This window comes from Microcebus murinus, chromosome 21, assembly GCF_040939455.1.
Source record: "Microcebus murinus isolate Inina chromosome 21, M.murinus_Inina_mat1.0, whole genome shotgun sequence".
NCBI lineage: Eukaryota > Metazoa > Chordata > Mammalia > Primates > Cheirogaleidae > Microcebus > Microcebus murinus.
The window spans coordinates 9040176-9055897 of NC_134124.1; the positions used below are offsets into that span (position 1 = coordinate 9040176).

Below are 15722 nucleotides of genomic sequence, written 5' to 3' on the forward strand. Positions count from 1 at the left end.
GAGTTTCTGCAAATCTATTTAAATTTTCTATATTGTATGTGCTTCTCAGTCGTGCATTAATTTTGGTCATCTTTCATTTTTCTAGTCATGGTATCCAGTGGGGGAAGCGGGTGTTTTGGATGAGTGGAGATTGGTTTCTTGGTTGCCCAACAGTCTTGGTAATCACCAGACTATTGATTTTCAGGTTGGCATTTCTGCATGGTTGCCAAATCTTGCTAAAGGGACCTGTTTCCTGGATGTCACCACCTTTGTTAATAACAATGCCCCTTTTTAGTTGATGTGTGATAGTATTTTTTTTGAGTTATGTTATGCTTAGCTTTTTATAAATGTATTGACAGGTCTTTCTGCCTAAGTTAGTGTGCATCTGTACCAATTATATTCTAGTTGTTTATCTTTTTGCAGTAATGTGTATATTTAACACAGCTTTCCAATAATTAAGACTCTTAACACTTCTTCATCTTATCACAAGTAGCAAATACTGTCAAAATTTACATTTGCATCACTGACTTTGGATCAATGTTATTCCCACTTTACAATTTTTTCAAGGATGCCTCATAATTTTCTTAACCATTTCTTAAACATTAATTTTATGCTCTTTCTAATTTGACACTATTATAATAAAAAATGTAATGAACATTTTGTTTATGCAACATTTTCCATATTTCTTAATGTTTCTTTAGAATAGGTTTCCAAGAAGTGAGTTAAATCTATAAACATTTTAAGATTTCTTTTAATGCACATTGTCAAATTCATTTCTAGAACATCTCACTTTATCTTCCAATCCCCAGCAACTTGTAAGTCTTTTAGGATTGTGAAAAACACCTTTTATCTGTTCTCTCAAAGTCTGAAGATTTTAAAGTTGTATGTAGTTAAGTGAATTTTGTATGAGTCATTTCTAAATGCTAATTATTAAGTGAGGGACAATCTAAAGAACTGGTGACCTACTGCTTTATCTAAAATTTCCTCAGATTAGTGAATTATTCTCAGTATAGAATAAGAAAGCTACAGAACATGCAATGATAATGCATCTATAACTACTAAAATATTTCCTTTTACTGGCTATTTCTAAAATCAAAGCTAAAATAAACTTAGAAATAATGCTAAACTAATAGCAGGCATGTGTTATATGAAAAATATCACTGAAATATTAACTACTATTTAAAGTCTGATTTTTCTGTCTTTTTACCTCTGTTATTTACTTTTAAGATCAGAGTTATTTACCCATAGTGTTAGGCTTTGCGTTTGCATTGATAACTCATTCATGAAACATTGAAAAAATAATTGTTGGGTGCTTACTCTGCAAAAGGTGCCATTGTAAATATTCAGTACACACTGTGAACAAGATAATCACAGGCATAATTTGTGGCCTAGAATCTATTGTATATAAAAGTAATGAGCAAATTCTTTTCCCAAACCAATATCATATTCATCAAGCCCGTTTGCACCAGGGTAAGTCTATCTCTTAAACGTAGGTACTTTCTTGCAAGGGAATGAAAAGCTGCCCTGGGTTCTAAAGGGTCAACTCATGTGAGTAAACTTGTTTCTGCATAAGTTGGGACTAAAGCCAGACCTCCAAGCTTCCAGCCCACTGTCTTTTGGTCTGTATCTTTCCTCCATTCTTCCACTCTGCGCTTGTTTTTAAGAGGGATAAATATGTCTCTCACATAATACACTGTACTGAGAATGGGCTGTGGGGACAAATAGTGCAAAAACTGAAAAGAGGTAGAAAACACTCTTAGCAGAAAAATTTAAAAATCATGTTATTTCCTCTGAAAAAATAAATAACTTTTTATAAAATTTATTGTACAGGAAGCTTTGGGTCATTCTTGGATTTTCATTGCAAATCAAACAATAGGAATTTGTCTTTTATTCTCTTGGGAGAAATAGGATTAGGAATGGAAAAGGTGCATAAAAGTGATACTTTATATGAGAATAAATTGCAGTAGTAGGTTTGGACTCTGGGTGTCGCTGTTCACCAATAGGGCGAATAAAAGACGAGCAGAAATGTAATCCGAACCACAAGATTTCTGCAGCAGAAAGCAGTTGTTCTGGGGCTTTACGAAAGCTTCTACCTGGACCCCCAGAGCTCCAGCACCCAGCGATGAAAGCAGTTTATTTTGGACTCCGAAGATCCTAGGGCTGCTCAACGCACCACAGAGGGAAAACCGAAGCGCACGCTCTTCCGTGGCGGGGCTGTGATGGCGGCTCCTTCTTATCGCCCAGACTGCAGCTGGCTGGTCAAGATCTGCCTTCTCCTGGGGGCCTTGTGGGAAATCCAGGCTGAACAGATCCGCTACTCGGTGCCGGAGGAGCTGGACAAAGGCTCTGCGGTGGGCAACATCGCCAAGGACCTGGGGCTGGCGCCCGGGGAGCTGGCGGAGCGCGGGGTCCGCATCGTCTCCAGAGGCAGGACGCAGCTTTTCGCGCTGAACCCGCGCAGCGGCAGCCTGGTCACCGCGGGCAGGATAGACCGGGAGGAGCTCTGTGACAGATCTCCAAAGTGTATGGCAAACCTGGAGATTCTCCTAGAGGACAAAGTAAAGATCTTTGCAGTAGAAGTGGAAATAATCGATGTTAATGATAATGCGCCCAGCTTTGGAACAGAGCAGAGAGAAATAAAAGTGACTGAAAATGAAAATCCTGGGACAAGATTTCCTCTCCCTGAAGCTTTTGATCCGGATGTAGGTGTAAATTCCCTGCAGGGTTATAAGCTCAGCCAAAACGGTCACTTCTCCCTGGACGTGCAAATCGGAGCCGATGGGATTAAGTACCCGGAGCTGGTGCTGGAGCGCGCCCTGGACCGCGAGGAAGAGGCCGTTCACCACCTGGTCCTCACCGCCTTCGACGGTGGCGACCCAGTTCGCTCTGGCACTGCCAGGATTCACATAACACTTGTGGATACAAATGACAACGCTCCGGTATTCACTCAGCCCGAGTACCACGTTAGTGTTCGTGAGAACGTGCCCGTGGGCAGCCGGCTACTCACTGTAAAAGCCACCGATCCAGATGAAGGAGCCAATGGAGAAGTGACATATTCTTTCCGCAAAGTAAGAGACAAAATATCCCAGCTATTCCAGTTGAATTCTCTGAGTGGGGAGATAACGATATTGGAGAATCTAGATTATGAGGACTCTGGATTCTATGACATAGATGTGGAAGCCCATGATGGACCTGGTCTCCGAGCCAGAAGTAAGGTGCTGGTGACAGTTCTGGATGTAAATGACAACACTCCGGAAATCACAGTTACATCTCTCACCAGTTCAGTCCAAGAAACTTCTCCCCCAGGTACAGTAATTGCACTTTTCAATGTGCAAGACAGTGACTCGGGAGAGAATGGCCTCATCACCTGTTCTATTCCAGAGAATCTGCCCTTCACACTTGAAAAGACCTACGGAAATTATCATCGGTTGTTGACACGCAGAACTCTGGACAGGGAAGAAGTCTCAGAATATAACATCACGATAACTGCCACTGACCAGGGAACTCCACCACTGTCTGCAGAGACTCACATCTCGCTGCACGTGGGAGACATCAATGACAACCCACCCATTTTCCCTCAAGCCTCCTATTCTGCCTACATTCCAGAAAACAATGCCAGAGGAACCTCCATTTTATCCATTACAGCCCAGGACCCCGACAGCGGCGAGAACGCCCGAATCTCCTACTCCCTGGCTGAAGATACTTTCCAGGGTGTGCCCCTGTCCTCCTACATCTCCATCAACTCCAACACTGGTGTCTTGTATGCACTGCGCTCCTTTGACTATGAGCAGTTTAGAGACCTGCAGCTACAAGTGACAGCCAGTGACAGTGGGAACCCTCCGCTCAGCAGCAATGTGTCAATGAGCCTGTTCATACTGGACCAAAATGACAACTCCCCTGAGATCCTGTACCCTGCCCTCCCCACCGATGGTTCCACTGGCGTGGAGCTGGCTCCCCGCTCCACAGAGCCCGGCTACCTGGTGACCAAGGTGGTGGCAGTGGACAGAGACTCAGGCCAGAACGCCTGGCTGTCCTACCGCCTGCTCAAGGCCAGCGAGCCCGGGCTCTTCTCGGTGGGGCTGCACACGGGCGAGGTGCGCACGGCGCGGGCCCTGCTGGACAGAGACGCGCTCAAGCAGAGCCTCGTGGTGGCCGTCCAGGACCACGGCCAGCCCCCTCTCTCGGCCACTGTCACACTCACCGTGGCCGTGGCAGACAGCATCCCTGAAGTCCTAGCCGACCTGGACAGCATCAAGACCACCACCGATCCCTATGATCCAGGCCTCACCCTGTACCTGGTGGTGGCGGTGGCCTCGGTATCCTGCATCTTCCTCGCCTTCGTCATCGTGTTGATGGCACTCAGGCTGCGGCGCTGGCACAAGTCACGCCTGCTGCAGGCTTCAGGAGGTGGATTGGCAGGCCTGCCCGCCTCCCACGTTGTGGGTATGGACGGGGTCCGGGCTTTCCTGCAGACCTATTCCCACGAGGTTTGCCTCACCGCAGACTCCAGGAATAGTCACCTGATCTTCCCGCAGCCCAACTATGCGGACACGCTGATCAGCCAGGAGAGCTGTGAAAAAAGTGAGCCTCTTCTGATAACTCAGGATTTACTTGAAACAAAAGGAGACGCTAATCTTCAGGTGAGCCAATGATATAATCATTCTTACTACACTGAAATATAGGCAAAGGGCCTTGTAAATGTTTCCAATTATATAAGAGATGTAATATAGCAAATAAAGGTACTTCTAGGGTCAATAATGATCAATAACTAACTACTATGCAAAAAATTTATTTATTACTTATACTTTTTAGTCTTCATCCAATTGTAGTTTCAGGCAGAAATTTCTTAATTTTATACCTCGACCACCTCACTTTTTTAAATGTCATTTTCCTTTAGGCATTACTGAAAGGATGGATTCGAACTGTGAAATAGAAGGCAATTGTGTAAATCCATATTTATGGCATTCTTTCTTGTTAAGCTGTTGTGGAATCTGGACTATTTTTAAATTCCCTCTTTTCCCACTCTATCATGTTTTGCTTGAAGTTTACTTCTCTTTCCTTGAAAGGGTGTTTCTATTATAGTTAGACAATGGCAATTTATGGACTCTAGGGAAAATGTTTAACTTTTGGTATAACTTTAACAGGGATATTGTTTCAATTAGCCAGTATATCTCAAATATTTTGTTGTTGCTGTTCTGAGACGCACCAGTAATGACTATGTGTGATTCCTTCAGTGCACTTCTATGATTATCAGAATATTTTCCATTTTATTTCACTTATATTTAAGTAAATTGTATGAGTAATTTTAATAATTTCTAAATTTCCTGGTTTGGCATCACTATTAAGACTTTTCTTGATTTCTAAGGACAAAAACTTTTTCAAATCTTTCCACTTTTTATCATGTGAGCCTCCTAGAAAGATTGGATAACTTGGATTCTGGATTGATATGATTCTTGCTACTCAGTAAACTGGCCTCATCCTTATGCCTGCAAATGGCATTCATATAGCTGTTTATTGTGTGACTCTGGAATGATGTGATGTGGGAGAAAATATTTTATTTGTAAGGAATATGCAGCACTATTGTTCCTTGGCCTTCATTCAATTCCATGAATAACTCAGAATTCATGAATGCCAACGGCTACACAAATTAGTGTATTTTGATGACTGGAAGTTGTAGCAATAGATTGTGGAATATGCCTTCACTCAACTTAAGAAGGAGAGTTTTAGTTTCTACATTATTTTGTATTCATAGGAAGTTGTGGTGTGATACATAGTAAACTGGAATATGATATGATACAATTAGCCAGCTTGGGGGAAGGAAAAAAGGAATAACAAGTGAACATTGAGAGATGACCCATATCTGAGGAGAGATTATTTAAAATACTCAAGCCCTAAAGTATAATTTTGATATGTTCAATTGGCCTGACCCTGAGTCAAATATATTCAGATGATGTTAGGAATACATTTCAGAATCAGAGTGGTACATGTTTTAATGCCTAGGAAAGCAATAATGTATCTAGTACTATATGGGAAATATGTTTTTGTTTGAATGGGAACTGGGTTTCTTTTAGAAAATGATACTTCTGATTAAACAAATCATTATACTATATCCATATGATGGACTACTATATAGCTACAAGTAATAAATGGAAAACTTGGCCAGGGCAGTGGCAAGCACCAGTAGTACCAACTACCAATATGAAATGATCTTCAAGACTGAATGAATGAAGAAACAAGGTGCAGAACATGGTATATTGTATGCTTACATTTGGGTAGGAAAGGGGAGAAGAACATTTGTAATAATCTGCTGCACTCTACAAAACATATCTCTGGGAGGATACACCAGAAACAACACTTATTTCTCATGGGAGAAACGTTATCGAAAGCAGGGATGAGAGGGTGAACCTATGAATATTACTTACTTTGAAACAAATACTCTTAATAAATCAAAAAAAAAAAAGGAAAGAAAGAAAGAAAAAGGAGTTCTTTGCAAACGTTTACAAGCCATTGGTGCAGTTTCCTAAGAAACCCTCTGGGCGTCGCTGTAGGTCAAAAGAACTGAGAGAAAATATCAGAGACGCATTTGGGAGCCTCTTAGAAGGCAACTTCCTGCTCAAACTAACCACACAGAGGAGACCAGCACGGATTCGGGTCAGAAAAGAAAGGCAGGAAAAGTGACCCTAGCCGGGATTCTGCCACCCACGGAGGGTTTATTTTCCCACTGGCAAAGGAGCGGAGGAGCGCGGAGGGAGCCGGAGGATGCGGCCGCGCGCGGGGACGCGCTGGGCGGCGCCCGGGCTGCAGGTACTGTCGCTCTTCGCGCTGTCTTTGTTCCGCGGGGCCCTCGCAGACGCGATCCGCTACTCCATCCCCGAGGAGCTGGCCAAGGACTCGGTGGTGGGGAACCTCGCTAAGGACCTGGGGCTCGCGGCCGCGGACTTGCCGGTCCGGAAGCTGCGGGTGAGCGCGGAGAAGGAATATTTCGCTGTAAACCCAAAGAGCGGGGACTTACTCGTGGGTGACAGAATAGACCGCGAGCAGATTTGCGGGAAGCAGCCTCTGTGTGTTCTGGATTTCGATACTGTCGCTGAAAACCCACTGAACATTTTCCACGTAGCAGTAACTGTGCAGGATATAAATGACAACACCCCGCTATTCAAACAGAGTAAAATTGATTTAAAAATCGGAGAATCCACTAAGGCAGGTGCAGCATTTCCACTGGATCCAGCCCTGGATTCAGATGTTGGTCCTAACTCACTGCAGAGATACCACCTTAATGCCAATGAGCACTTTGACCTCGCCGAGAAGCAGACTCCAGATGGACGTAAATATCCTGAGTTGATTCTGAAGCATTCCCTGGACAGGGAAGCGCACGATTCCCATCAGTTGGTCCTCACAGCTGTGGACGGTGGGGACCCACCTCAAAGCGGAACCACCCAAATACGAATCCAGGTCACCGATGCCAACGACAACCCTCCAGTGTTCGGCCACGACGTGTACAGGGTCACCCTGCGGGAGGACGTGCCCCCCGGTTTCTCTGTGCTTCGAGTGACGGCCACCGACCTGGACGAGGGATCCAACGCGGAGATCACCTACTCCTTTCATAACGTGGACGAACAAGTGGGACACCTTTTCAATTTAGATAAAACGACAGGAGAAATCACAACAAAAAATGCTTTGGATTTTGAAGTTGCTAGTAGTTACACGCTGAGTATAGAAGCCAAAGATCCCGGAGATCTGGCAGCCCATTGCCGCGTTCAGATCGAAATTCTTGATGAGAACGATTGTGCACCAGAAGTGATTGTGACTTCAGTATTTACCCCCCTGCCAGAGGACTCACCTCCAGGAACAGTGATAGCTTTGATAAAAACAAGAGACAGAGACTCCGGAGAAAATGGGGAAGTTTACTGCCGCGTCTTGGGAAACACCAAGTTTATACTGACATCTTCCTCAAAGAACTATTACAAGCTAGTGACAGACAAGGCTCTGGATCGGGAGGAGATCCCGGAATACAATGTCACCATCACAGCCACCGATAGGGGCAAGCCACCTCTCTCCTCCAGCGTAAGCATCACTCTGGTCATCTCTGACATCAACGATAATGCCCCAGTTTTCCACCAGAGTTCCTACGCTGTCCACGTGGCAGAGAACAACCCTCCCGGAGTCTCCATCGCTCAAGTCAGCGCCTCCGACCCGGACCTGGGACCCAACGGCCACATCTCTTACTCCATCGTGGCCAGTGACCTGGAGCCCAGGCTGCTGTCGTCCTACGTGTCGGTGAGCGCGCAGAGCGGGGTGGTGTTCGCGCAGCGCGCCTTCGACCACGAGCAGCTGCGCGCCTTCCAGCTGACGCTGCAGGCCCGCGACCAGGGCTCGCCCGCGCTCGGCGCCAACGTGAGCCTGCGCGTGCTGGTGGGCGACCGCAACGACAACGCGCCGCGGGTGCTGTACCCCGCGCTGGGGCCCGACGGCTCGGCGCTCTTCGATATGGTGCCGCGCGCCGCGGAGCCCGGCTACCTGGTGACCAAGGTGGTGGCGGTGGACGCTGACTCAGGACACAACGCCTGGCTGTCCTACCACGTGCTGCAGGCCAGCGAGCCCGGGCTCTTCAGCCTGGGGCTGCGCACGGGGGAGGTGCGCACTGCGCGAGCCTTGGGCGACAGGGACGCTACCCGACAGCGCCTGCTGGTCGCTGTGCGTGACGGTGGACAGCCGCCCCTCTCCGCCACCGCCACGCTGCACCTGGTCTTCGCAGATAGTCTGCAAGAGGTACTACCCGATCTCAGCGACCACCCCGCGCCCTCTGACCCCCAGGCTGAGCTGCAGTTTTACCTGGTGGTGGCCTTGGCCTTGATCTCTGTGCTCTTCCTCCTCGCGGTGATTCTGGCCATCGCCCTGCGCCTGCGACGCTCCTCCAGTCCAGCCGCCTGGGGCTGTTTTCAGTCTGGGCTCAGCTCCAAGTCTGGACCTGGGGTTCTCCCCAATTACAGCGAGGGAACATTGCCCTATGCCTACAATCTGTGCGTTGCCTCACAATCAGCTAAGACAGAGTTCAACTTTCTCAACGTGACCTCGGAAATGGCTCCCCCTGAGGATCTCCTCTGTGACCCTGCCTCTTGGGGACCAAGTACAAATCATGAAGACACTGGAGTTCCATTTGCCTCAGATACTATTTTAAAGGTGAGTGTTAATTCAATTTATTTATTTTCACTTCAGTTTTTATTGTTTCTTAGCAAATCACCTAACTTGGGTCCAAGGCTCCGTTGCATAATGTGTTGTCTTGTGAGTCGGGTTTGGTCAGTGTTCTGCTTTAATTACCTTACTCTTCTCTAACCAAATCTTAAATATGAGCTTTCTATCTGAAGTGTGAGATTGATTTGTCCATAATTATAGGCCTTTGCCACATGAAATACCATACTGTACTTCTTTCTTATCTTTACATTCTGTCCCTCTGGAGGTTTGTTACTACTGGGAATTGAAAGAATTTCTTTCACCTTCAGGGTCTTTATGATTCAAATTTTACTTCCTCTTAAAATCACAGTACTTGAGAGTAAAGAGAGTCTTCACCTTACTAGTTTGTAGAAATTGGGAACCAAACAAAGGAAGGGTTTTGACCAAATGTCATGCTTGTTTAACCACAGTGCTTGGATAGGACATTGTTCCAACTTAAAGACCAACACTTTTGGTATTTTTACAAGCTACACATCTTGGGATCCCAGAACTATTTTAAAGGATGGGCAATGTTTGAGGTCTGAGTTCTAACATACATATTAACAAATTGTGCTAGAGAAAACTTGCACATTGAGAAAAACTTTGCAACCTAGTCACATCATTTTCTACCAAATATTACTTAGAACTTTATGGTTTTGAATTCCCTAGTTATAGAATATCTTCATTTTGTTAGTGTTCTATGAAGGTTTCTAAGTAAAGTTGCTTCTCTTGTAACTCGCTCAAATGTCCATTTTTTTTCAGTCATGAGGTTTTACTTTTTCTGTTACCACATAAAAGTGATAACGTTAAATATCTGTCTCAACATAGAAAGGGCACTCACTGCTGCTGGCTGGGCATGGTTTCCTGCATGGATGATGATCTAAAGCCCTGTCCTCCACAGTCCCTAACTGGCTGTCACCAAGAGCCCATTGCTGTAAAATGTCTAACTACAAGTGTTTGAACATGGTAATAAGAAAATATAAATAATGTATGGTTAACCAAATTCAAACTCTCAGTCTCAGGTAGTGCAGATACTTTTTCCAAGACCTCAAAAGTAACTAAGACCTTTATTCTTTCTGCTTATGACAGCTAACATAACTTGCATAAATCAATAGGCCTTTTTGGAAAGGTGCATTGAGAGCTGGGGTTGTTTCTTTGGCATTCTTATGTACAAATAAGCATGGTTTCAAAAATGTATCCTAATAAAAAGATGAAATCTTGAGTCCTACAAAGGTAAGAATTTCAATGTCCTAATTTAACGGACAAAATATAGATAAGAGGTAAATAAAGGACATGGGCTCAATGGCACATTAAATAAAACTTTTCTAAGGAAGTAAAATGAATATAATAATTATATTTATTTCAGGGGCTTGTGGAAGTCTTTTGCTATTCAGAATTAAAGCTTAGTTAACTATTATAAACAATGTCACGCAGCAATATAATAAGGATATGGCAGAATTATTAGAAACACACGTAATTGTACTTACAAGAAATAAAAATAGAATTGGTGGTGTAGTAACTGGTTAGGACTCTGGGCGTCGCTGTTCGCCCAAGTGGGAGAGAAGCTGTCGCGGAGGCGATCCGACTCTCTGCTCCCACGTTACTGAACGCTCACAGATCAGACAAGCTCTCCGGAGGGGGGAAAAACCAACCATCCGCGTCCGGCTTCCATTTTCGTCCTGGAATTTAGACGCAGCGGCTTTAGGAAAATAAGGAGACAGCCAGGCTGAACCAGGACTAGGAGACGACTGGGCAGAGAGGAGGCGATGGCGAGTCCGCCGAGGCGCTGGGGCTGCGGAGAGCTGCTTCTGCTGTGCGCGTTCCTGGGGACGCTGTGTGACACGGGATCCGGGCAGATCCGCTACTCCGTGCCCGAGGAGCTGGAGAAAGGCTCCTTCGTGGGCAACGTCGCCAAGGACCTGGGGCTGGAGCCTGAGGAGCTGGTGGAGCGGGGAGTCCGCGTTGTCACCAAAGGCAGGACGCAGCTTTTCTCTCTGAAAGCCAGAACTGGCAGCCTGGTCACCGCGGACAGGATAGACCGGGAGGAGCTCTGCGCCCAGAGCGCGCCGTGTCTGGTGAGTTTTAACATCTTGGTTGAGAATAAAATGAAAATTTATGGAGTGGAAGTAGAAATAATCGATATTAATGATAACTTCCCGCGCTTCCGGGATGAAGAATTAAAGGTTAAAGTCAATGAAAATGCGGCCGTGGGGACGCGGCTGGTGCTCCCCTTTGCGCGGGACGCGGATGTGGGCGCGAACTCCCTCCAGAGCTACCAGCTCAGCGCCAACCTGCACTTCTCTCTGGATGTGATAAGCGGGACGGACGGGCAGAAGTACCCGGAGCTGGTGTTGGAGCAGCCCCTGGACCGCGAGAAAGAGGCTGTTCACGACCTCCTCCTCACAGCTCTGGATGGCGGAGACCCGGTCCTCTCCGGCACCACGCACATCCGCGTGGCGGTTCTCGACGCAAACGACAACGCGCCCCTGTTCACCCAATCCGAATACCGAGTGAGCGTTCCCGAGAGCATACCTGTGGGCACTCGGCTGCTCACGCTAACCGCCACCGACCCAGACGAGGGAGTAAACGGGAAATTGACCTACTCTTTTCGCAATGAAGACGACAGAATTTCCGAGACTTTTCAACTTGATTCCAACCTGGGGGAAATCTCAACTACTCAATCACTGGACTATGAAGAATCCAGATTCTACCTCATGGAAGTGGTAGCTCAGGATGGAGGCGCTCTTCTTGCCAGTGCTAAGGTGCTGGTCTCAGTACAGGATGTGAATGACAATGCCCCCAAAGTGACCCTCACCTCTCTCACCAGTTCTCTCTCTGAAGACTGTCCTCCCGGAACTGTGATTGCACTGTTTAGTGTGCACGACGGTGATTCTGGAGAGAATGGTGAGATTGCATGTTCTATTCCCAGGAACCTGCCTTTTAAACTGGAAAAGTCAGTTGATAATTACTACCACCTATTGACAACAGAAGCCCTGGACAGAGAGGAGATTTCAGATTATAATATCACCATAACAGTCATTGACCATGGAACCCCACCCCTATCTACAGAAAACCACATCTCTCTGAAAGTAGCAGATGTCAATGACAACCCGCCTGCCTTCCCTCATGCCTCCTACTCCACCTCCCTCCCAGAAAACAACCCCAGAGGCATCTCTATCTTCTCTATGACTGCCTTCGACCCTGATAGTGGTGACAATGCCCGGGTCACTTACTCCCTGGTCAAAGACACATTTCAGGGGGTTCCTCTATCTTCCTATGTGTCCATTAACTCTGACACCGGTGTCCTGTATGCTCTACAATCCTTTGACTATGAGCAGTTGAGAGACTTGCAGATGTGGGTGACAGCCAGCGACAGTGGGAATCCACCGCTAAGCAGCAACGTGTCACTGAGCCTGTTTGTGCTGGACCAGAATGACAATGTACCGGAGATCTTGTACCCTGCCCTTCCTACTGATGGTTCTACAGGTGTGGAACTGGCACCCCGTTCTGCAGAACCTGGCTACTTGGTGACCAAGGTGGTGGCTGTGGACAGGGACTCAGGCCAGAACGCCTGGCTGTCCTACCGCCTGCTCAAGGCCAGCGAGCCCGGGCTCTTCTCGGTGGGGCTGCACACAGGCGAGGTGCGCACAGCAAGGGCCCTGCTGGACAGAGACTCACTCAAACAGAGCCTGGTGGTGGCCGTCCAGGACCACGGCCAGCCCCCTCTCTCAGCCACTGTCACACTCACCGTGGCCGTGGCTGACAGTATCCCTGAAGTCTTGGCTGACCTGGGCAGCATCAAGACCGCTGCTGATCCCTATGATTCAGGCCTCACCCTGTACCTGGTGGTGGCAGTGGCCTCAGTATCCTGCGTCTTCCTCGCCTTCGTCATTGTGCTGCTGGCGCTCAGGCTGCGGCGCTGGCACAAGTCACGCCTGCTGCAGGCCTCAGGAGGTGGATTGGCAGGCCTGCCCGCCTCGCACTTTGTGGGTGTGGACGGGGTGCGGGCTTTCCTGCAGACCTATTCCCACGAGGTGCCCCTCACCGCGGACTCTAGGAAGAGTCACCTGATTTTCCCCCAGCCCAACTACGCGGACACGCTCATTAGTGAAGAAAGTTGTGAAAAAAGCGACCCTCTTCTGATATCTGATAAGGTAAATGCAAGCAAAAAAGAACCCGGAGTTGTTCAGGTTAGTTTTCTCTTTCAGTAAGGATGACTAGAGCATTTTCTTCATTTGCTTCCTCATTCATTTTTCTGGCATATTCGAAATCAGCTGATTTTATAAAGGGTGAATCAGTATTTGCTCTATTGAAGATTAATTTGATTTTATTTGATAACTGATGCTTTCTTCATTTGTTTTCAAATTATATTTTGGGTTTAATGTCTTCTTTTGTGAATATGGGGATGTTTTCGAAAATCTAGTGATATCCGTAGACTTAAGTGAAACAAATATCTTAAAAGAAAGTGGTTAAAAATAATCCTTTTACCCAAGATTTTGTTATATTGGAATTGCTAGTCTGTTAATAGAAGAGTTGGTTTATTAGTTCAAATTGTCCTGTTTTGAATATTTACTTAGACACCATTAGTGAATGTGTTTTGGAAAGGATATTGTATAGGATTGATATTTTCGTATAACTGAAGGTTACATAGGGAAATAATTAACAATATTTGCATAAGCCAGTAGAAGAGTGCAGAAAATTTTTGCATGATCAATATCAGAAAAAAAGGTTAATTTTATAGTGATGAATATGATGTGTGCAACATTCTGAAATCTGGAAAGTTTGAACTTAAGCATGTAATAATTGGATATGTGGACTTATTGAGAGAAGAAATCAATGGGAAGGAACATAGAGTTCAGCTTTATTCTGTGATACAAAGTTTAACTGTTTAGAGTTTAAAGTCTCCAAAGAGTTAGATACTGCTGCATTCAAATAAACATCAATATGCCATACACCTAGCATCTTCTGGTTACAAGTAGTCCTTTTGCTTATTAGAATCAATACCTACTGAAATGTTCGCATTTCTTCAAGTATAAGTACAATTCTACTCTATTACCAGAGTCTAAGGTTTGTATTTGCAAAATGAATTCAACTTAGGAACCGTTTGAAATTTTAAAATTCATTTCGGAGGGATGTGCTAACCTTAAATTAATAGGTTTTTCTTAATGAAATGCCATTCGATGAGTCTCAAATTCCAGTAGCATGTGTTGGGTAATGAAAGAACTACTTGATTTTGTGCATGTGTTTGCTGAAGATGATTTTCTTCTTAAAATAGTTTTAATCTCCCAAGTGTTGTACTTTTAACACCGTTAACATCAGCTGCAAATAATGAATATATGATGGAAATGATAATAGAATATTATTTGTGGGATAGTAAGCTACATTACTGAACCACTTGAAAGGTTTATTGACACATTGAGGAACCTAAGACCACTTGATTTTTATTTTTTAAACAGTTATTTAATTAAATGTATATATGCACAATTCTGATCTCCATGTAAAATGTGCAGATTCCTTAAATAGTGAGTAAATGCATACAAAGGGTAATAAGAGACTCTGTATGGTAGGTGCTGACATTATTCACTCTTATGTGAAAACTCACATTTCCATATTTTTAAAAGACAAGGTTAGAGATTTAGTGAAGTATCCTCTGAGTTAACTTTTTTTGTTGTTTGTTTGTTTGAGACAGAGTCTCGCTTTGTTGCCTAGGCTAGAGTGAGTGCCGTGGCGTCAGCCTAGCTCACAGCAACCTCAAACTCCTGGGCTCAAGCGATCCTTCTGTCTCAGCCTCCCAAGTAGCTGGGACTACAGGCATGAGCCACCATGCCCGGCTAATTTTTTCTATATATAGTTGGCCAATTGGTTTCTTTCTATTTATAGTAGAGACGGGGTCTCGCTCTTGCTCAGGCTGGTTTCGAACTCCTGACCTCGAGCAATCCGCCCGCCTCGGCCTCCCAGAGAGCTAGGATTACAGGCGTGAGCCACCCCGCCGGCCTGAGTTAACTTTTTATGCAATGGAGAAATATCTTTTATCCCTCTGTAAACTACCAATAGACTTTATAAAATGCTTGATCCACACATTCTGAATGTATATACTATATATTAATATACCATACACTCTTTTAAATATTTGAATCTTTAGTTTTATATGTTCTCTGAAAGATAATTTTCCTATACTAATCGAAGTGTTTATACAATTGTGAAAAGGCACTTGCTTGGGCATCTTTGGGAGCAAAGTCTTGAGTCAGTAATGCTTTTTATGGTTGTATAAGGTAAAGATGCCGATGAGTGGCTCTCTAGAATTCTGGATACAATGCGCAGTTTAAGATGCTCTCATGCTTTTCTACTATAAGGTGAGTTCAATGTTGCTACACACCTGCCAATCTATTATGGAGGTCAAAGATAATTTCTTTATGAAGATTTTCTAGTTTGGAAATGTAATTAAAATAGTAGGACATTTTTAATATGTTTGCTGGCCATTATTCTGTCTTCTTTTGAAAAGTTTCTGTTCATGTTCTTTGCTCATTTATTGA

At 45.1% G+C, this 15722-nt stretch overlaps 2 protein-coding genes across 6 annotated transcripts in view; both read left to right on the forward strand.

The window, feature by feature from the left end:
* LOC105862535 (protocadherin gamma-C4) overlaps positions 1-15722 on the forward strand; it is a 162640-nt gene that overhangs the window by 22044 nt on the left and 124874 nt on the right. Inside the window, exon 1 of one of the 5 annotated variants that reach the window (XM_020282265.2) lies at positions 7-4619. The exons of 3 other annotated variants lie outside the window; for them this stretch is intronic. In XM_020282265.2, the coding sequence (XP_020137854.2) occupies positions 2199-4619 (2421 nt within the window). In that variant the 5' untranslated portion in view covers positions 7-2198. One more of the 5 variants, XM_020282264.2, reaches the window with a different exon arrangement.
* Positions 9183-14292, forward strand: LOC105862541 (protocadherin gamma-A5). Its single transcript, XM_012748909.2, has one exon. It carries the CDS (start codon positions 10956-10958, stop codon positions 13398-13400), a length of 2445 nt encoding a protein of 814 aa, XP_012604363.2. The 5' UTR covers positions 9183-10955; the 3' UTR covers positions 13401-14292.